At 35.9% G+C, this 21,450-nt stretch overlaps 1 protein-coding gene across 4 annotated transcripts in view; it reads left to right on the top strand.

The window, feature by feature from the left end:
* LOC122061822 (sterol 3-beta-glucosyltransferase UGT80B1-like) overlaps nucleotides 1-15,510 on the top strand; it is a 32,036-nt gene extending 16,526 nt beyond the window's left edge. For 3 of the 4 annotated variants that reach the window (XM_042625312.1, XM_042625313.1, XM_042625315.1), the window contains 10 exons: nucleotides 2,624-2,794; nucleotides 3,607-3,670; nucleotides 6,129-6,186; nucleotides 6,300-6,477; nucleotides 9,034-9,164; nucleotides 11,766-11,868; nucleotides 12,457-12,533; nucleotides 13,823-13,870; nucleotides 14,041-14,190; nucleotides 15,148-15,510. In XM_042625312.1, coding sequence (XP_042481246.1) covers nucleotides 2,624-2,794; nucleotides 3,607-3,670; nucleotides 6,129-6,186; nucleotides 6,300-6,477; nucleotides 9,034-9,164; nucleotides 11,766-11,868; nucleotides 12,457-12,533; nucleotides 13,823-13,870; nucleotides 14,041-14,190; nucleotides 15,148-15,345 — 1,178 coding nt within the window. In that variant the 3' untranslated portion in view covers nucleotides 15,346-15,510. Of the gene's footprint in view, nucleotides 1-2,623; nucleotides 2,795-3,606; nucleotides 3,671-6,128; nucleotides 6,187-6,299; nucleotides 6,478-9,033; nucleotides 9,165-11,765; nucleotides 11,869-12,456; nucleotides 12,534-13,822; nucleotides 13,871-13,993; nucleotides 14,191-15,147 lie in introns of those variants that run through there. The other variant, XM_042625314.1, reaches the window with a different exon arrangement.
* Nucleotides 15,511-21,450: the final 5,940 nt, after the last annotated feature.

Here is a 21,450-nt window from a genome sequence, read left to right as displayed (position 1 = left end):
AAAGTGAAGAAGATAGAAAAAGGAAGAGAGATATGGACTAGGCCTCCCACCTAGAACTTAACCAATGTCTCGCCAGTCCTCTTGAATCCCATCAAGGTTGCTATTGCTTCTCGCAAGAGCAATGTGCATCGCATTGAAAAATAACAAGCATAGAGTTGTAGTTTATCAAAATCATTGGGCTAGTACGACCCCCTACACCTTTATTTATGACCTTGCATTAATACAAGAAAATAGTAAATCTCCATGCATAAGCAAGAGAGTTCTATAGAAAACATAGTAGAAGGCTTCTAGACTAGACTACCATAAAATAGAAGCTAAGCACTTTATCTCGTATAGGCCTCAAATCCGTCATATTTGGGCTTATAGAATTGGCCCATTATTATAGAAAATCTAAAATACTAAGCATATCACCCATATAACCCATTGGAGACTTAAAATTAAGCCTAAGTTTGAACTGTAAAATTGGCCCATTATAATAAAAAACTAACCTCTTTTTCATATAATTGAGAAAGAGGCCGTCACAAGATGCTTCCATTGACTTCACATGACAGCAAGACCAGTCTTCTCAAGATATGGCACACAAAATCAAATCTTACATGACTTTATGTCTTCTCCATGTCAGTTATTTTTATTTACCCAATCTCCCATTTCTAAGTTTTGAATTATTGCATTCACTTGGAAAAAAATGCCCTGTTAAGGATTTATTGAGTATTTATGGGTGCTTCTTGGGTTTCAGTGATCCTATCCCATCTGAATGGGAATACCCAAGGAAGTTTCTCAAATCACTAGGCTGCTAGCTAACATGCTGAAGCAATGGAAGTCTTTCAAGTCCTTTGCCCCTGCTATCCTCATAATGTAAAGAATGAGAATCATTTGGCCTACCAAAAACTTGTCCTCATGGAACTTGTGAAAGACTTCTAATTACATCCTTTATGACATACCAATATTTGATATAAAATGCATCAGTGAAACCATCTAACTATGAACTTTGAAGATGGGATTAAATGTTTTTATCCATACAGGGTATCATGGAGTAATAGCAGATGGTGATTCTGAAAATGTTGTTTCTTGGATGTGTAAATCCAGTGAAACATGAGGAACTCTAATGAGGTGGCTGATGCTAAGCAAGTCCTAGGTTATGTTTTGGGAGTGGTCTTACTTTGTGAGGTGAAAATCTTTTGATATCTTATGTTTTTTCTCCATTTGGAGTTTTGTATCATTATCTTTCCTAGACGGGCCAAATATCTGTCACATGGGATGTTGAGTGTAGCTGAAATTTAGTGGGCCTCAAGGTCTCCTCCTCACATGTTAAGTTTCAGCGCAAAAGTAGCTGGCATAATAAAATGGAAAATCTAGTGTAAGGGTGAATCATCTGAAAGCGATTAAAAAGAAATGAATGGCTGAAATTACAATGGAAAATGCCAATACATGGCAAAGTTTATGTTTGGTTGAGTCTGAAATTTGACACGTCCAATCCAGCCCATTCTTTAGAAATCCACCGGTTGGAGTTGCCTCATCGCCTTTTTGACAGACTGGGTATAATGTTAAGTGTGTCTTCCTTGAGAGCTGTCCAGTAAAACTTTTACTTATTCCGCCCCCCCCTCCCCCACCAAAAATAAAATAAAATAAAATAAAAAAATAAAAAAAGAAGAAGAAGAAAAAAGCCCTGGATTGCCCTTCTCCTTGGAGGCCATGTATAAGCCTCTCTTCCTCAAATTCTTTACATAGTGTTTCTATTTAAATTCTAAGCTATTTAGGGGTCTAGAAGAGTTTGGCTCTATCTGCCCTTGTTGACTTCTCTGACATAACTTCCTCTGGACTGCTTGCAATCTGTCTAGTTCTTACTTGGTATCTTTTCCCCCATTTCAAGTTTCAACCATTTAACTCATTTTTTCTCTCCAACTTATTTATTCCATTTTTTTCATTTGCAACTTGTTGGATACTCATATGTTGAGATGTTGGGAGTCTTAGAGGTATAGTCCCACATCGGTTATGTAGGACGAGTGTCTTAATTTATCCTTGGGCTATCTCCAACTAAACTTATGGTTTTGGGTTGGACCCCAAGTGGTATTTTATGGGATTTCCCACTTTGTTGAACATCACATACTTATACATGTCTTGGATATTAGGAAAGAGAGGTGTTTGGCGACCCAAACAGGAAACCACTGAACTACTCGCTCAAATTTTACACCCTGAGAGAATTTGAATTAAAATTCTCCCTTCATTTTCCTGTTAGGCTTCCCTAATCATGAGAAACTTGTATGGGGAATTGTGAATGATTGAATGATTTTTTTTTTTTCGGAAAATTGGAATATGACCTATTAGTTCCTTAAAAAGAAAATGTTTCATTGAATCAAACAAAGTGGGGGTGTGAGGGGGGACATTGTTTCTAAAATCTATTTCAAGAGAATCCAAAAAAGTTGGCAAGTGTCAAAGTGCTTGTTGAATTTTATTGTCTGAAGTGCCTGATGATTATGCTTACTGTGACTCGTAAGCATGCATTTTACTTGACATTTTATGTTCTGTTGTTCATGATTTATTTCTACCATGTCTAATACATTATTGAGTTTGTAAGAACTTTTCCATGTGGGGACCGAACTATAGGTGTGTTTCTGAATAACAGATATGGCAAGAAGTAAGGGATTTCTTCCATCTGCACCGGGAGAAATATCATTGCAGAGAAAGCAAATGAAAGCCATTATTAATTCATTGCTTCCAGCCTGTACAGAACCAGATCTGGACACTGGTGCTCCTTTTAGAGCTCAGGCAATAATTGCAAACCCTCCTGCTTATGGTGAGTTCTCCCATGTGTTGAAAATAAGTCCACCATTTCATCTGCTTCTTTTTTTCTTGTTACCCTTTTTGATGAATAATCAAGAATCCCAACAGAGAAGGAATGGGCATTGTCTTATTATCTCAACTAAATAATTTCTGTTATTACTTTTTGATTTTTTTTTTCCACTACAAAGAAGCACACTTTATTTAATTTTGTAAATTCATCAGCTGGTTCTTTAACTAATGCATTTGTTTTGTTATTCTTTAGGATGCTTTGGCAGTCAATTGCTTAAGTTCTAAAGTAGATTTTAGTGAAATTCGTGACTCTTGTCGTAACATATTTTATGGATACAATGAGGAATAAATCCGTTGAGAGTGGATCAATGTACATAGGAATGTGTATTAAAAATTAGCATGGGTGGGAAAGTTTTAGGTATCAGATTTTGATTCATGCACTGCAAATAGTAACTAGTCAAAAGTTCTCTTAACTGGTATCCTAGAAAGGAAGATGAACAACTTTATCAAAAGGATCAAACTACAAAAAAACTGAGTGTGAGTGATCTAATATCGATTTGTCAAGAGCATCTCAAATTTTAACCCACTTAGGTTCAGGACCACGATCTTACTGAGATTTCTTTCTCCATTTTCCTGTGTGGAGATGTCTTAAGACTTTTTGTTGTTTCTCAACCTGTGCCTTGCCATACTATGTATTATATATCTTTCTCTTGGAGGTTGTTTATTTATTATTTTCTTTTGGAGGTTGTATATGTATCATATATCTTTCTTTTGGAAGGTGTACCTAAACATTCTAACATATGCTTATTCTTATAGGTCATGCACATGTTGCTGAAGGTCTTGGTGTACCCCTTCACATCTTCTTCACAATGCCCTGGACGTGAGTGGAAATTTTTTACGCGATGATCATTATTATTATTTTTTTAAAATTTACATACTGGTCATTGCAAATTGTGTTTTTTAAGTATAAGATGATGGATATTCTTACTGCTTAGAATATGGCTTGGACTTAGATTTCATGGAGTGTGTTGCCATACCAGAAGTGATTTTTTTTGGTAAAGCTAATAAACCTTAGCATTAAGACCAGAAACAACAAATGATCAAATATAAAATAGTGGATAATTATACCAATAGAATTATGGATCAAACCAATATTTGGAATTAGGACTATGTAGTACCAAAAGGGGGGAAAAGGTTGTGCTAAATGATAATAATTTTCTAAATTCTATACATGTAACTTATACATATAAGTTTCTTTTATTTTGTTTGACCTTCAAATATTTTTCTTTTACTTTTTAAAATAATTTTTTTAAGTTCACTAAGGCTCTCTTTGGTATGATTTCTATTTGTATTTATTAACTATTTTTTAGAAATTATTTGTGACAATAAATAATGGACCACAAATAGTATTCGTTTGGTTACTATTTAAATAATGAGAAAATAGGTTTCAGTTTTCACCTTCAACTTTGAGCTTCGAGCGAGAGAGATGATAGGATTTTGGGGTTTTTTATTGGAAAAGTATAAAACATAATGAAGTTACATATTTACCATTGATTTTGAGTGGTTTAGCACACATGCTTATTTAAGGTAGTAAAAATCAACATAAATGATTTGTTACCACAAATAGCTTGAGAGTAATTTATGATTTATTATTTATTCTAATTTATTATAAATAGAAATAAGTGCTATAAATTATACCAAACACTTGTAAAAATAAAAATAAGTCAAATAAATACAAATGGAAATCAAACCAAAGAGAGCCTAAGATCCATTTTTTATTTTAAATTTTGAAAATTTTCTTAGAAAATTAAATTTTGATATTTTTCCGAGAAAAATGAAAATTTTCCTTGATAAACATGAAAATTATTTTGTTGAAGGAGATAAAACTTACAAGATAACATCTTTTATTTTCTCACTCCCTTTACTTCCTTGAACGGGCAAAAGATATAATTTTACAGAAAAGGCATATAATTTATAAGGAGAGTAGAAAGCTACCTGGTTGTGTGGCTCCTGTGTCTAGACACAGGGCGAAATGATGGTCCCACCCTGTGAAATATAAAAACCCACCCCCTGTTGATGCCTATGTGCGCCTCTGCATTAGCACCCTCGCTGGTGCAGGGACCACTCGAGCAGGTAGCATTATTCCTCCTGATTTATAAATACCTAAGTAGCAGTACGTATAGGCCAATGTGTATCGGTATTCGTAGGCACCAATACAATACTTGCTGCATATGGCACCCAAAAAGAAAAAAGAAAAAAAAAATTGTACCAGGTCATATCGACCCGCATCAACACACCTCTATACCTTGTGATAGCCTTTGATACACCTTTATACAGTGTCAAGGCAACCACTGCAACATGATGGAGCCAGTCAAGGAAAACCGGAGCAGCAGCAGTAGCCACCCCCAATGCACTGGAGCAGTGGCAGCAGCAGCCACAGAAGAAGAAGATACTTACGGGAGGGGATTTAGAAGTCATGGTCATAGTCGCAGTCCAATGTGGCCTACCATGGTTGAAAAAGAGGGTTCCATTGGATTAATGTTGCAAACAACAAGGCGTATTTATGATCGCAAATAGTTACTACCTAGTGTCCTATGATCGGACGTCCAATGAAAGCATATTGGGTCTGATCACGTAACGCCCTATGATCAGACCGAATTACTAATTTATGATGTATTATGCTTCAAAATTTATTTTGCATGTATCCCTAAGAATTTCCATCATTCCATGCATTTCTTGATCATTTTCATGTGTATCTTTAGCGAATCTTGCGTCTCTCTGATACTATACATCTCTTAAAATCACCCTTCCTATATGATACACGATACTGATACTTTAAACCTTGTACAAATCCAATTTTCTAGAAGACTAGCTTGTGTGGGTCCAAAAGTAAAATCATTCCATAAGTTTATGTGAATGATGTAATTTATCTACCAGTTGCTGTTGTTATGGTGGAAGTACAGCATTCAATATTTTACATTAGACCCTTAATTTCCGGAAATTATCCCTCAATTGCTAATGATTATGGATCATATTAAATTGTACATAGTTCTTTTATGGAAGGAAAATTCTTTCTAATTTTCTATTTTGATAACATATAGCATATTGTGCGCGCCCAAAAAAAATCAACACTTATTTTGATTTCTATGGAAGCATAACTGGATTATGTGGAGATCAGATGATTTTCTTATGGAAGATAACAGGATCATATTAAATTACATCAATTTAAGTTTTTTTTGGCTGCTGTCAAATGGATATTCCTTTTTTTCATTGTTTTAGTTTCTCCTGATTGAGGTTTGAGATAATGAGCATTTTCTTACTTACATATATATAGGCAGGCCGACGCATGAATTTCCTCATCCACTGGCACGTGTATCTCAGGCTGCTGGTTATCGGGTATGTTTTGGCAGTTTGTAAACTTACGCAGTTTTTTGAATCTCAATAAATTGAATTAACAGCTGGATTAGTTTCCTGTATTACTTTCTTACATTTGATCCTTGCCCATCCAGCTTTCATACTTTGTTGTGGATTTATTGATATGGTGGGGTATAGGAGGATTTGTTAATGAATTTAGGAAAAGGAAGTTGAAACTTGCTCCTATTGCATACTTCAGCACGTACCATGGATCCATATCTCATTTGCCAACAGGGTATATGTGGAGTCCTCATCTTGTGCCGAAGCCAAACGGTAATGATATCCTCCATTCTTTCTTAGTGCCTGATAATCAGTTCTCAATTTTTTTTTTCGTGTCTATTGTGTGATGTCTGTCATTATGCGAGCTGTTGTGAAAGATGGCCTCCTGAGAATTTAGTAATTTTGATTACTTCATGGAGTAGATTACATATCAGTATATAACAATATACAGAAATATACAATGTTGCATCCACTTAAATCATCAAAATGGCAGTCATTAGTTGTTAGTTGGCTTGCACCTCTCTACCAGCCATTTCCTTTTAATTGGAAAGCAGATAATAAAATATTTGGGAGTGATCAGTCTAAGAATACCTTGTTATGTTTGGGAGCTGTCACTACGTGCCACGTGTGCTGGATGGATGCTGGTGGGTGCATGTGGTAGACGACCCCACACCCATCTCACTGGTCATGCTTCAGCTCAAAAGAAGCAGGGAAAATCTCTAAAAGTGATTTTTGAAGTTTCAAAAAATTATGTAAATGGCGGTAAACTCCAGTGCATGGAAATTAGATTCTTTTTTTATTTAATGAAACTTATACTCACTTTTAACCACTTCATGTACTTCTTGTTTAGCTGAAATTTTGATCAATGTGATGGATGTGAGGTTTTCTATGTTAAGGACTCACTCATGTACATTCACATCTGCCACGTGGAAAGTAGTTATGGCCTATTGAGTATGGATAAAAATGTAATGAGGAATTCTTAACTAGTATTTCCTTAAATATTTCATCGATCAAGAGAAGATTGACTGTATACTCTTAGGTGTAGCTTCACTATATGGTACATATCAGTAATGTATCTCAAGGTACAAAAAGATTCAAGAGTTAAATCAGAAATCACAATTTACTGGTATCATCTCAAAAACTACTATATTGGATTTCTTATACTAGAATGTGTATGATGTGAATTTACTACTGTTTTCTGAACTGGTAAGAAATTTACTTTTTCTTTTTGTGTAGTTGGTGGTGAATCATTTCACCAACATTTTTCGACACAGTTTTTTCTATCGTAACATTCAATGGATACTGTATTCATTGTTCCCATCCAAAGAAAAGAAAAAGGGTTAATCTGAAATCATGGTTGTAAGTTGGCCTACCATTTTTTTAGGAACGAAATGAAACTCCCTCCTTGCCAAAGTCCCATCCTTCTTTGAGCAGCTGTCTTTTCCGGTTACCCTACGGTGCTCTCCTTCTTTCCCTCCTATAACCTTTACATTTCTTTATTTCAGCATACAACAGCTGGAAAACTTCACCACCTTCCAATGAAGCTTCTGCCACTCATTTAAATTGGACCTAATGGTAGGCTGCAACTTGTGCTGGGCCAACTGAAGCCCAAGCCCAATAATGTTGGTTGGGTTGGGATATTCAGCCTGTGAGGAATTGGTACCTTTGGTTGGGAAAAGGTAAGCTTGAGGCCTTGGGAAATTCGTGTGCGTGTTGGTAAAATTGGGGGCCAAAGGCCTTGGCATTCTCCTGCTGATTATTCATGTTGCAATCCTGGCTTAGCATAGTCCGAAATCAGGTTTTCTGGGCTAGGTCGAGGCAGATTCCCGTTAAAAGTTTACTATAAGGATGATTTGGTGTATATTAATTGTAATCACGTAATAGCAAAGTTACGATTCTAACAAATTGTGTCTTTGGTGTAACAGCAGAAGGTTAATTGGTCCAGTCTTGTTATTAAAATGTGGGAATAATACTCCCAAATTTGTGCAAAATATATTAACTGCAACAATGTACTGCTTCCTGTTGGTCAATGGTGCTATTGTTGGGTCAACGGTTCAACCACTAGAGCTATGGTGTCAGGCATTCTCCTTAGTTAACAGATTTGTGGTCATAAGGTTGACATAACTTATTTTGGAACCAGATGCTGGGACCAAAACTGGTCTTGGATGCTGTTACAGTTTTAAATTAGCAAGGATCAAGGTAAGAGAGAAGAGAAGTAAGAGGAAGAAACAAGAGAGAGAGAGAGAGAGAGATGTGTGCAAACATATGGTGGGGGGTGGGTGGGAGAAAGAGAGAGCTCTTCCCACCTATATTGAATCACTAACATAATAGAACGAATTACATATGCCTCCCTAGGGAGGTAGAAGGTGAAAAAGGAAAAATACATTATAAGACAAGTAAATAAATTAGTTCCCAAAGTATCCTTAATACACAATTATGACCCTATGGGTAGGCTGCATTCCTCTTTGATAAATCTAATTGGAAAGAACCGGATGTTATTTTTCATTTTGAATATAATAATATTTTATCCTTCAAAAACACAATAGTGCTATTGAATCGCTTTGAACCTAGCATCTGTTTCTTTTCTTTCTTTCTTTTTTAAGTTCATTGTGTTCCTTATAGATGGAGGCTCCTCATTGCCCTTGCCTCTCTTCCCTTGGTAGATTCATTTGTTCTCCCCCCCCCCCCCCAAGCCTTCGTGATCACAATTTGAAACTAGTTTCAGGTTCTATGTGAATCCTTTCTTTCTTCGCTGTAATTTTTGTTGGAGATGTTTTATGTTTCATATGTTGGGACTGATTAGAAGGATTGCGCTTAACTAACATGCAGACTGGGGTCCGTTAGTTGATGTTGTTGGCTTCTGTTTCTTAAACCTTGGGGCAACATACCAACCTCAGAAAGAGTTCACACAATGGCTTCAAGATGGACCAAAACCTATATATATAGGGTTTGGGAGCATGGTATGTTCTCTTTCTAGAAATTACAGCCACAATTTTATTTAAATGTTTAGAGAATGGTTACTGTTAGTACCTTATCATTGCAAATAAGATGCCTCACCTTTCTGCAGTTGATTTGAGTAGATCCCTAGTTTGTTTAAATCTGGTATAGTTTTGTTTTTTGAAAATGACTAATTTTTTTTTTAATATTAATTAACAAAAAAATTCATTTTATTTTTATTTATTCCTAACTTGTTCTGAACATTACCATCTTTGATTTTCTAATTGATTTCGTGTAAATTGTCGAAGATATTCTTTCTGGACACTTTTCGAATATTGGTTTTAGATATAACTTGTGGAAAATGTTTTTTTTTTTTTTTTGGGGGGGGGGGGTTGGAACTTAATTTCACTAGCATACCACCCATATACTTAAGAGGTAGTCTGAAATTGCAGAGTTCAATGGGAATGGAGTGTCCAGGCTGAAAGGTTTGGAACAGAATGATAGAATAAATCTGGTTGGGTTGATTGAAGTTTTAGTCAGGATAGGGAAAATAAAACAATGATTTTGAGACATGAAAAATTAATGCAACAGTTTAAAACCAATTAACAGATGTAAGTCTCAATCTCTCAACCATCTTACTACATTCTTCCCAGTAACTATAGAATTTGGGATTTGTACCCTTGATGAACATCCTGAGCTCACATATAAGTTGATTACTATAAAGATGTGATTAGGAGTGTCGGGGTATGAAAACTGAGGGTTCTCCATTATCTGAACTTCTAATAGTGGAAAAGAAATAATCCAGTATATGGTCATTGAGGAGCAAGGTCAAACAGTAGCATATTCTCATGAGAGTAGCCTCTAGAAGAATGAGTATGAACTCTCCTGAATTGTTTGCACGATAAAAAAGAGAAATTATATTAAATGAAATTTTTTTCCGGTAAAGAAATCTGGAGCTCTAGTCTAGGTCAAGGGATTTGGTAAAGATGTTAGTGCCTTCTATTGTTCATAATTGGACTCTTTGGAAGGGCTTTAAATGATCTAAGGTAGCTAGTTCTACGCTTATTTCAAGATTTTATCAATTTTACTGACAACAGTACTGGTGATTTTTTTGGTAGTTTGGTCCTTATCATGGTTTAGTGAAGTTCTTTATGATGTGTGTTTTGTTCTGTTTCTCAAAATTGTCTTTAGAATTTGATTTTTCAAATTGGAGGTCTTTTGATCATGGGTTCAAGTTGGAATTCTTCTTGGTATAATAGCTAATGCTTTCTAGCTTGCCATGCAGATAGAGAAAAAATGGTTTAGTAGTAAAAAGAAAGAAAGAAATAAAAAAAGGTATTCCCTGTTGCAAGGAAAAGGAAGTCCAACTTGTGGTTATGTAAATTCAGACAGATGAAACTAAAATGAGCCAGAAATTTTTTTCTTTTTCCAATTATCAATATAGAATTTGCAAAATTGTTGTATCTGACTTTGATTGCCTTCCTAAAGAAGGCATAACTGATAAAGAAAAAGGAAAGGAAAATAATGTTCTCTATGGAATCTGATGTTTGGTTATCTCAGCAAAATAGAACGAAAATGACAGGTGGCTGTCTCTTATTATTCTATTCTGCAACTTCTCCACCGTCTCCCATGATTTTCCCTTGCCTAGTTTTCTCACCCAATTGTTGAGACTCAAAAATGAGGATTTGGTTTCTCTGAAAATTTAAATGCACATTTATTCATATGGAAACCAAACATTTGCTGTGAACAACTTTATCTCAATTATATTCCCATTAAGCAGCTAAACACAGCGTAGAGCAACCTTAATTATGCGAATTGTTTCTTTCCCTCTTCTGTATCACACATGAAGCTGATGCTAATCGGCGTGCATTGCAGGTGTGCATATGAAGCCAGATCAAGCCCTATAGTGCTTACACTTTAGGCTGCACTTCTGTTTAAGAACTAAAATGCCAATCGACCGCAATTTTAGAATTAGGAACACGATGCAAGCCAATGTCCTGAAACCCACCCATCCTGTAAACCATTCTGACTTCGAGTGCTAGATGGTGAATCACCTCATTAACCAGGCTGTCGACTCATGGGTCAGTTTTCATTTCGATCGTGTTATGGTAAATCAGTGCTTACATCTATCCTTGGGTTGGTGGTTCAAATCCTCCTTACAGCGTATACATAAATCAGTAGTTGGTTTGATTAATGGGTCAACAGCGATTCAAAATTCCTGTACAGCGAACCGTCTGGTTATTACAATATACAAATTGTGGGCTTTTCGATTGGTTTACAACAAAAACGATTTTGAAGGGTTGTCCAGCTTCATTTATGTGTACAAGTGCGAATCATTCATCAAATATGCTTTCTTCATTGATTGTTCTGTCATTGTAGCTCATTAATTTATATGATATGATTGAGGAAGCTAATTCGCATTTACGAGTGAATAACTGATGGAAGAATTGTATGTAGTTATGTAGTAGCATGGGCATTTTTAGAATCCTAATCTGTTGTGATTATCTGTGAATTAGATTTTTGTAGTACATGATATGATTTATATAAGCATGATACTGTTTTTCCATTAAACACCCTGATATTCAATATTTTGTTGCTGAAAATATATATTGTTTTATTTCTAGCCTCTTGAAGATGCGCAAAATGCTACAAATATTATTTTGAAAGCATTGAAAGATACAGGACAAAGGGGGATAATTGGACGGGGTTGGGGTGACCTTGGCATTCGTAAGTTTCCTTCCTTTGCTTCAAAATTCTATTTTGTTTTATATGGATTCATGTAGCCGACCCTATTAAGTTGGGATAAGGCTGAGTTTGTTGTTGTTGTGTTTCTTCAGCACAAGCTACCAGACTTTTAGCTTCCATTACTAGTTCCTCCATCCCCAATGCATCCGCCTTCTAACCCCCTCCTACGGCCTGATGCAGCCAACCAACCGAGATCCCTTCTAACCGAGGTCCATGTGATAGAGGACTACAATACAGCCATCTCCCTGATCAACTTTTATCCCCAAACATGTTCAGGGAGTGCCTCAAAAGTGAGTCCAAATTGACCAAAAATTATGATAGTGCCACCATATTCTGTTATTATAAACTCATTTTTTAATCGTTTTCCATGCTTTTCACGAGCTCAAATTTGACCAATGAGATGGGTTCTCATCCATATTGGGCATGTGGTGATTTGGTGATGGTTTAAATGCAAACCATGCTTGGTCACAACTTAAATAACCTTAATCTTTTATACTTGATTACCTAGAAGTCTAAAATGCTGACCTTCCTGGGACGAGTTTTTCTTCTAACGCACCCTGTGATTTGCAGTTGAAGAAGCCTCTGAAAATGTATTCCTTCTTGAGGATTGCCCTCATGACTGGTTGTTTCCTCAGTGCTCTGCTGTGGTGAGTTACTGCGTATTTCTTGTGCATTATGTTTTATAACCTGGGATTGATGATGTAGAGGAATATTGAAAGTGTCGTAGTTTAACAAAATCTCATCTTTATGGTCTGTGATTCTGCTCTTGTAGTGTTGTAGAAGTCTCAACCTTGAAGATGGTTCAAAAAATTAATTCAATAAAGTGGAACGTATGCCTTTGTAAAGGAAAATGAAAGAACTTCTTCCCGCAAGCTGCTAATTTGAGCAATTCAAAAGTTCTCTATGGAACTCTAAAGCTAAAAGAAGCAGAAATTCTAATTCCCCCTCCCCCACCCCCTACTGCAATCCTATTGACCTATCCTGAATATAAGGACCTTTAGGACTCCTGACCAGTTTGATGGTCCCAATAGATAAGCAAGAAACAACAAAATGTAAAAAATATCATATGTTGGGTGAAATTAAAATAAATGAGCATTTGGACAAGTGGGCCATTGTTTCTGATATTAAGGTACATCTGAGTTGAAGTCTTTGCTGGTTTCTTTAGCTGATTGCTTAGGTCCACAGTCAGATATTATGGCAGTCTGTTTCTGGCAGTTAGAACTAGGATATTCCTTAGAACTTGACAGCCTTGTTGGCTGGTCAATGGTTCTTGGCCTTGATATAGTATAGGGTATTAGGGTTAGGAGTTAGGGATCGAGCGACCACCCTTTTGGTTTAAGGTCTGAAGAGTCAGACCAGCAGGTCTCAAATGACCTACAAAAAAGGCTATATAGTACTCTACCAATGTGTGGAAGTCTCCAAAGTGTGCAGTAGAAGGGACTCCATAATACTTTCTTTAAACCATTTGAATATCTATATGGATCTTCAAAATGAAGTAATTTTATAAGTAGTTTTTACCAAATGATTCTGAGACCTAGTAAAGCATTTATTAAATAATGTGAAAATATCCCACAAGTGAAAAATTCCTGCCTCGGAACTTTAACCTGCTTGTAAGTAAGCCATGCTTCACTCAAATTATGGAGAGATCACAATATCTTGGGCTCATTAGAAGGTGATCAAGTAGCCTGTGTATTGACACCAAGATCAATTTGGGTGAGTTTCCAATTGATGAATTTACACCCCTAGCAATGAGATTGTGATGGCAGATCTGAGGTCTTGATTCTGGTTTCGTGGTCCGTCACAAATCACACATACTATTTATTTTTTCTTTCTTCGTGGCAGTTTTGCGTCTGCATCAATTGTTCAATGATGTTTACTTACTTTCAATTTCTGAAAAAAATCTCTAAGGCGTGACTGTTTTGTTGCTGAAATACAGGTTCATCATGGTGGTGCTGGTACAACAGCCACAGGACTAAGGGCCGGGGTAATATTTCCTCTATAAATTCCATCAGTTTAAAGCTTTGGTTTCTTTCACTTCTGAAAGTACACCAGTAGATTAATATAATTTATGCTGTGTTCAGTTTCTTAAACCTTGGTTTATGACTAGGTATAGTGGGTTTATCTAATGCCTAATTGGTCAACTGATTACCCCAGTGTCCGACAACAATTGTACCGTTCTTTGGAGATCAATTCTTTTGGGGTGATAGAGTGCATCAAATAGGAGTGGGACCAGCACAGATACCTATATCTGAGCTCACTATTGAATCTCTATCAAATGCAATAACATTTATGCTTCAGCCCGAGGTAATTTGATCTGTATACATATGCCATCTCATGCTATTAGTTAAGCTGTTCTAAGATGGATCACTTGACTAATCCCTTAAACCAGTCTTTGGTTCTGTCTGATATTTTCTGCATAATCTATTGTCTGTTTGAAATATTATCCAATATCCATAATCTTGTAGTGATTCCATTGAAATTTTTTTTTTTTTTCTTTTAACTTTGAGTGGCCGGACTATATACTTTGATAAATTGCAAATGTGAACTGGGAACTCTAACAAAAGGAAAACTGTTTGTGACTTGGTCGCATTCAAGTCCAAGTCAAGACTTTCCCTTATGCATTTTTCCATCCTTAAACAAGTCCATCTTAAGCTTGCTTTTAAGTTAGTTGGAAACTTGGAATATCTTCTGGGCAAGATGCTCTTTTAACTTTGTAGTTTTGCGAGTCTTAAAAAGAAAAAAAAAATGTGGAGTTTGACGTATTTTATTATATTATTGTTCTCCTTTATGGTGAAGATAAGTTTTCGATAGAGTTCAAGTGGAAATTGAGCCAAAGCTTGTGTTCCACGTTTATTTTTTTTGGTATACTGTGTAGCTTTCTTATGTAAGAAGTTGAGTCAGTTTCTGCAACAGGATCAAGCGGATTTGGAAGTTACTTTCAGTTTGTCTTGGCATGTTTTGTGGTTCAGTAGGGAGAGCACTAACCAGGATGAAAATATAGGATACCCATATAATGTTTTTGTGAAGGTTCTTACTGATCAAATTTGGCGTAGAAGATATTGTAGAACAATATCCTCCTTTTCCCGGTGTGAAGATCCCCAACCTCAGTATGTTGAGTTGTTCACATTATCTATGGGAATTCTGTGGTAGACTGCCTTTATTTCAAGAAATGGATTGCACATTATATTTTCTGTATTGGCACATGCTTCAACATGGACACAGTGAGAGGTCTTGGTTCACAATGATATTTGAACCTTACAGGTGAAGGCACGAGCAATGGAATTAGCAAAAAAGATAGAGAATGAAGATGGTGTAGCAGCAGCGGTTGATGTGTTTCACCGTCATTTACCCGAAGAGCTACCAATGCCTACTTCATTGCTGGAAGAGAATGATCAACCATACCTATTGCAGTGGCTATTTGAGCAAGTTGAGAAAGTTTGCTGTCTTCCCTGTTCGTAATAACATCCTCTTTTCTTATTTTCCTTTCTCCTCTTCTTTTTTCCTTTTTTCTCGTACATGTTGTATAGACATTTGTTTACTGTTTATGGCCAGTTTTCTCTGGTGTTTCATTCATTTAATTTATGTGTTTCCTGTTGAGCTAATAAAAGTAAATTTATGCATTGATATCGATTTCTACCCTTCAAAAAGATTCTACAATGTCAAGATACCTTATCCTGGATGCAGATAATTACTGTTCACCAGAGTGATGACTTGGGTATTGTGGTTGCGAGAAACCTTCCTCATCTTCAGCTTGAGGTCATAGGTGTAATCCCAGTTAAAGGTACTCAGCTGGAGGATATTAAGACCAACCATGCGGTTAATTCCACTGGGATCTGTTTGTAAATACGCACCCCTTAGTTTATTATTAAAAATTATTTAATTTTCTAGACTAAAAGGTTATTTAAAGCAGACAAATATTTTTTTTTTTTTTTTTTAAATTAAAAGTTTAATGAGAGAATGTTTTCTATCTGGGAGTGCAACCTCAGTCGTAGTTTGTCTCTCCCCTATTTTCTGTGAAATAACTTATATGAGCAGAGGAGAGAAATTGGGGGGGACGAAGGTGGAGGGTGTGCTCCCTCACAACTATCAATCTCCCAAATTTAAAATAGCATTTATGTGAAACGACAAGATGTATCCCTCCTTGAAAAAAAAGATAGGAAGAAAAACGCTTCCTCACTCTGGCTCGCTTTGAAGGTGCCCATGTGCCCACGTGCACTGGCTTTGAAGATGCCCTTGCCCAAAAAATGTATGTTATCTTGAAAGAGTAAAAGAAATAGATTATACTTTTTTAATTTCCTTATTCACTATTTTGGTTATAATGAATTTCTAAAAAAAAAAGAAAAACAGAGATAACACCTTTGGATTATAAGATTTCTCCTAATTTGAAATTTTGAATTGCTTTTAAGGGAAAAAGTTTCTCACCATGCTAGGGTATTGTATAATTATAATTCTCTCTTCTACTCTAACCATATGAGTCTCATATGAATAATACCACACTCCAAATATGGATTAGTGTGGCATCTAGGCTAGGTGTCAAATCCAAACTGAAACTGGTTATCGAAACCCATAAAATGGTCTAATAAATAGTTAGGTTTTGGTTTCAAAGTTGGGATGGTTTAAATCAAATCAAACCATTTAAACTGATAGAAATTGTTTAAATAAACCATTAAATCGATTAATGTATATACATAGTGAGTTTTAGTTAATCTATGTTAAGTAGTGTAGATAATTTTTAATAAGAAAAATAATTTGGTTTATGGTAAATAACTATTAAAAGAAAGTATATAACAGCAAACAATTTTTTTAAACTGAAAAACATTAAACATATATATATATATATATTTTGGTGTAATACGATAATAAAAAATTTAATTCAATGTTAAGTTTGCATCCATTTCAGTAGAAAATTTAAAGGTAAAAAATTTATTTGAATAAAAAATTAAAAAACTTAAGGAAATTGTTTAAACTGAAATGATTTTAGTTTTAATATCTTTCAATTTTGATTTATCTAAAGAATTTTACATCGAATGAAACTGAACTTAACCATTTAACAACCTTAATTTAGATTCCTCTACACTGGTGTGGGGACGTTAGAATTTTAACAAACAAAAGGATCAATCAAGGATTAAAGTATCGGTATCGGTTGCCGTATCGGTCGGCCAAAATTAAGATACGTATCGGAGGGTATCGTATCGTATCGGAGATACACTAAGATACGCTAAAGATACACACATAAATGGATAGGAAACATTTTTTTAAACACTTTTGCATAAAGAATTTGTTAAAAAAAGCTATTGATAACATGTATTATGCATAAACACTAAATTGAGGGTATCGTACTAAGAATTCAAGGTCTGTAGTTGTCCCATAAATGTAAAATCCTTGTTCCCAACCTTGATTTCCACTTTAGTTAGAGAGAAATATGGCTGATAGCAACTTTGGAACAAAAAGCCTTCAAAAAATTGTTTTTTTCTGAAAAATTACCCATATTGGCCATTATATGACCGTAGCGCCGATACGTATTGATACTCACCGATACGTATCGATATATATCGATACTCACCGATACGTGCTGATATATACCGATACGTACCGATCGATACATACCGATAATCATCGATACGTACCAATACATACCGAAACGTACATTTTACCTCAATTTTATATTTTTCATAGAGTCGTATCGAGGCATGTCGTATCGTATCGATGTGTATTAGTGGTGTATTGATGCATATCGGTATGTATTGTAGGATATATATTGATACGAAATGATTTAAAAAAATTCAATGTATCGTATCGGTGTGTATCGTATCGGCCGACTAAATTTAAGATACGTATCGGAGGGTATCGTATCGGTATCGGAGATACTTAAAACCATGACCCTTGTATAATGACATTGCTGTCTGATGGTATAGCTCCACCCTGATTCAACCTCAGTTGCCCCAAGACCAAGCTCCGCACCTGTTGTCCTTGTCTACCCCGGCGGCGGTTACCCTATCGCCCCAGTTTTCTTAATCCACATCAACACTTGGAATAACAACTGCCTCCCCATCTTCATTCAAACCGGGCCTCAACGAAGAGAGAGAAAGGGATGCAGAGGTCAAGGAGTGGGGAGAGGCAGAGAGAGAGAGAGAGGGAGAGAGATGCAGATTTTGTGGGAGGGGGGATGCAAAGGGCACAAATCTTATTACAATGTCTCAGTATAATTCCAGGCTGAGATTCTAGCACAAATATTTGGTGAAAGCGCTATCAGAGTAACATTTTTCATTTTTGTCTTCTTACAAGGGAGCACGGGTTTGTTTCAGCTCAAGAGAAGGGGTTAAGGATTGAAATTTTTGAATAAAGTCAATACAGATTAAGGAGATTTTGAAGATGATCAGAATGTATTCATTGAGAATGAGATAGACTAGCTGATTTACCAGATCAGTGGTACATCTTTCTAAATCAAATATTTTAGCAGTGACAATCTTGTTGAACGGAATTTCAACAGAATTCAAAGCGCACGACAAACAGCAGTGCATCTCTCTCCCTGATTTCGAACAATAGCTTTGTTGGAGGAATCCCTGAGTCAATATGTAAATTGAGTAGCCTATTATTGTTTGATGCTTCTCACAATAATTTGAGCGGTTCTATTCCGGAATGTCTTGGTAACATCCACACTCTCATAGTATTGGATGTACAAGGGAATAGATTTCATAAAATGCCTCAACATTTTACAAATGCAAGCAGCCTGAACACTCAAAATTAATGGAAACATATTAGAAGGGCAAGTGCCTAGGTCGTTGACTAATTGCACATCGCTAGAGGTTCTAGACCTTGGGAAGAACAAGTTATCTGATACCTTCCCCTTCTGGTTAGGAAAATTTCCTAAGTTGCGAGTTCTTGTACTACATTCCAACAGATTCTATGCCTCCATCGAACGCTTGGGAATCTCTAATGAATTCCCATCGCAGCAAATTATGGACATCTCTTCCAATAAATTTGTAGGTAATCTGCCAGCTGAATACTTTCAAAGCTTGAGGGCAATGATGTTCCGGAAAGGAAACAAATCAAAAGTGCATTATATTGAAGATTCCTACTACATAGACTCGGTGACAATCATGAACAAAGGGCAAGAAATGCAGCTAATGAGGATCGTGACCATCTACACGACTCTCAGTCTATCCCACAATAAATTCTAGGGGGAATTCCAAAAGTGATTGGAGATCTTACATCACTTGTGATTCTAAACTTATCTCACAATGACCTAATAGGCCAAATTACATCATCGATTGGTAACATGGCAGAGCTCGAGTCATTGGCTCTCTCCCAAAATAATTTCTCAGGTCAGATCTCTTGGCAACTCGCTAATCTTACATTTCTTGCATTGTTAATCCTCTCCCAAAATCATCTTGAGGGACCTATACCACGAGGAAATCAGTTGGAGACATTTTCAAACACTTCTTACAATGAGAATCTAGGGTTATGTGGTTTTCCCTTATCAACAAAATGTAGAAACGCGAGTGATAATATGCCCAACCACAATGTGAGAAATCCAAGTCAACAAATGGCATCAAATCTGTTTGGGAATTCATGCTAATAGGTTATGGATGCAGAATGGTAATTGGAATTATCATAGGACATATCAAATGTCATAGACATGGCCCTTCTTGTGAAAGAGTCAACTAAGTTGTTTAGCTCACTTAGAAACAAAAGAAAAGATACCAGATTCCATAGAGTATTTCAAGTGTAGCATGGCCCAGAACTGATGCTCTAAGCCATTGGAGTAGTTTAGCTCATGGTCATTTGTGGGTTGGAAAAGGCAACATATGCAGACTTCTTGTCTTCTTTTTTTCCCCCCTTGGATTATTCATTATTGTATTATATTGAATCAAATTAACAAATAGAAGATATATTTTGATGATGTTAGGGTATAAATTTCATGATATAATCCGCTCTGTGCTACCCGCTGAAACTAGCTTAATGTCGCTCTCACGATGAGGCTATGAGGGAGTGAAGACTCCAATCCTCATATGGATTACAGTCTTCTTTTCACACTGGTATATGACTATCTTAGTCATATTGTGACTAATTTTTATCCACAGCAGGAACTTTCCTTATCATAATAGCTTGACTTTCATTTACCACAGGAAGGAAAAAACTAACAAGTCTTATTCTTCAATGTTAAAATTTCAAATTATCCAAATTTCCACCAATGGAGACATTTTCTATTAGTTCAAGTCACTTATCGTAATCTTAACTGAGTATTATCTCTATTTTTTTCTTTTTGCTAAAGGTCAGCAAAAAATGTATTAATGAATGAGAGAAAAAAATGGCTATAGCCAAATACAAAAGAAAAGACCATAACTAAAAGAAAAACAACTCAGTTCCCTAATCCACCTTCAACATTGCCATAGTAGAAAAGGGAGCCAATGCAACACACATACAAACGTCCAAAGAACCATAGAAACTATGAAAACCTAAACCTTGACTTTCCTATGGCATCGCACTCTATATCTTCATTAGAAAAATTCGATTGAGGCTCCCAAAAGGAGGAGCATCTGTTAGTCGCTGTATGCTTGGCTAAACCATTTGTGACCACATTTACTTCCTTGAAATAGTGCTAAGTTTTCTAGTATCTCTATAGATCTAAAACAGATCTTAAAAAAGAAAGGGAGAGAGAGGAACAAAAGGGCGTGGGTTCAAATCCTAGAGCTGTCAAATGAATTTAGTATTTTTAGTGAAAGTTGAATGGTTCTCATTCAACTCCGGTATGACTCGATCCATACGGTTGTGGAATCAGTATGGACTGGCGGGACTAATCAGGCCTTTGGCCTAGATACCCGTTGTTAACCAAAAAAAAAAATTATAGATTTTATTTTCTCGCACCCCAATTGATTATTTAGACCCACTTGATTGGATTGATAAAGTATCATGTGGAATATCATCTACAAAATCTCATGGTTATTAAATTCAACCAGGGCACACTATGGATTAAACATTTTCCATCCATTAAAGACTTGGTCGATCATGTCATATCTTTTGAGCTAGAAACTTCCAGATGAATACAAGGTGGATCTGCTCTGACCACAGTTGCCTCAAGTCGTTGGAGTAATTCATCCTCCATAATGACTTCTTGTTCCTCTAGATGACTCTAACCGTGTTGAATAAGATATGGCTCTTCTATTCAAAATAGCTAGCAGACCATTAATAATCATACCAGGAAAAAAATAATTAAGTCTTCACGCGTCAATGTTGAAATTTCAAATTACCAAAATTTCCATAGATGAAGACATTAGTTCAATTATTTCAATTTAGGACAAGTTTTGTCAAACCTCAAATTTCAAATTATCAAATTTTCCTTTGGTAGAGACATTATTTCAATTTCAATTTGGGACAAGTTTCTTCTAATAATCAGTCAACATAGAGTGTTGAATGGGGTGTTATCTCGACTGTAGATCTACTATTTTTTTTTCTCCCACCCCAATTGTTTTTTTTTTTTTTTTTATGAATAGAAACAAGTAATTATCGGAAAAAGTTAATATTTACAGAGTCTTCAAAAATAAAAAATCTGGATTGACGTTG

Source organism: Macadamia integrifolia, chromosome 14 (assembly GCF_013358625.1).
Source record: "Macadamia integrifolia cultivar HAES 741 chromosome 14, SCU_Mint_v3, whole genome shotgun sequence".
Classification (NCBI taxonomy): domain Eukaryota; kingdom Viridiplantae; phylum Streptophyta; class Magnoliopsida; order Proteales; family Proteaceae; genus Macadamia; species Macadamia integrifolia.
Note: the sequence above shows the minus strand (reverse complement) of the source record. Positions and strands in the feature narration are given on the sequence as shown.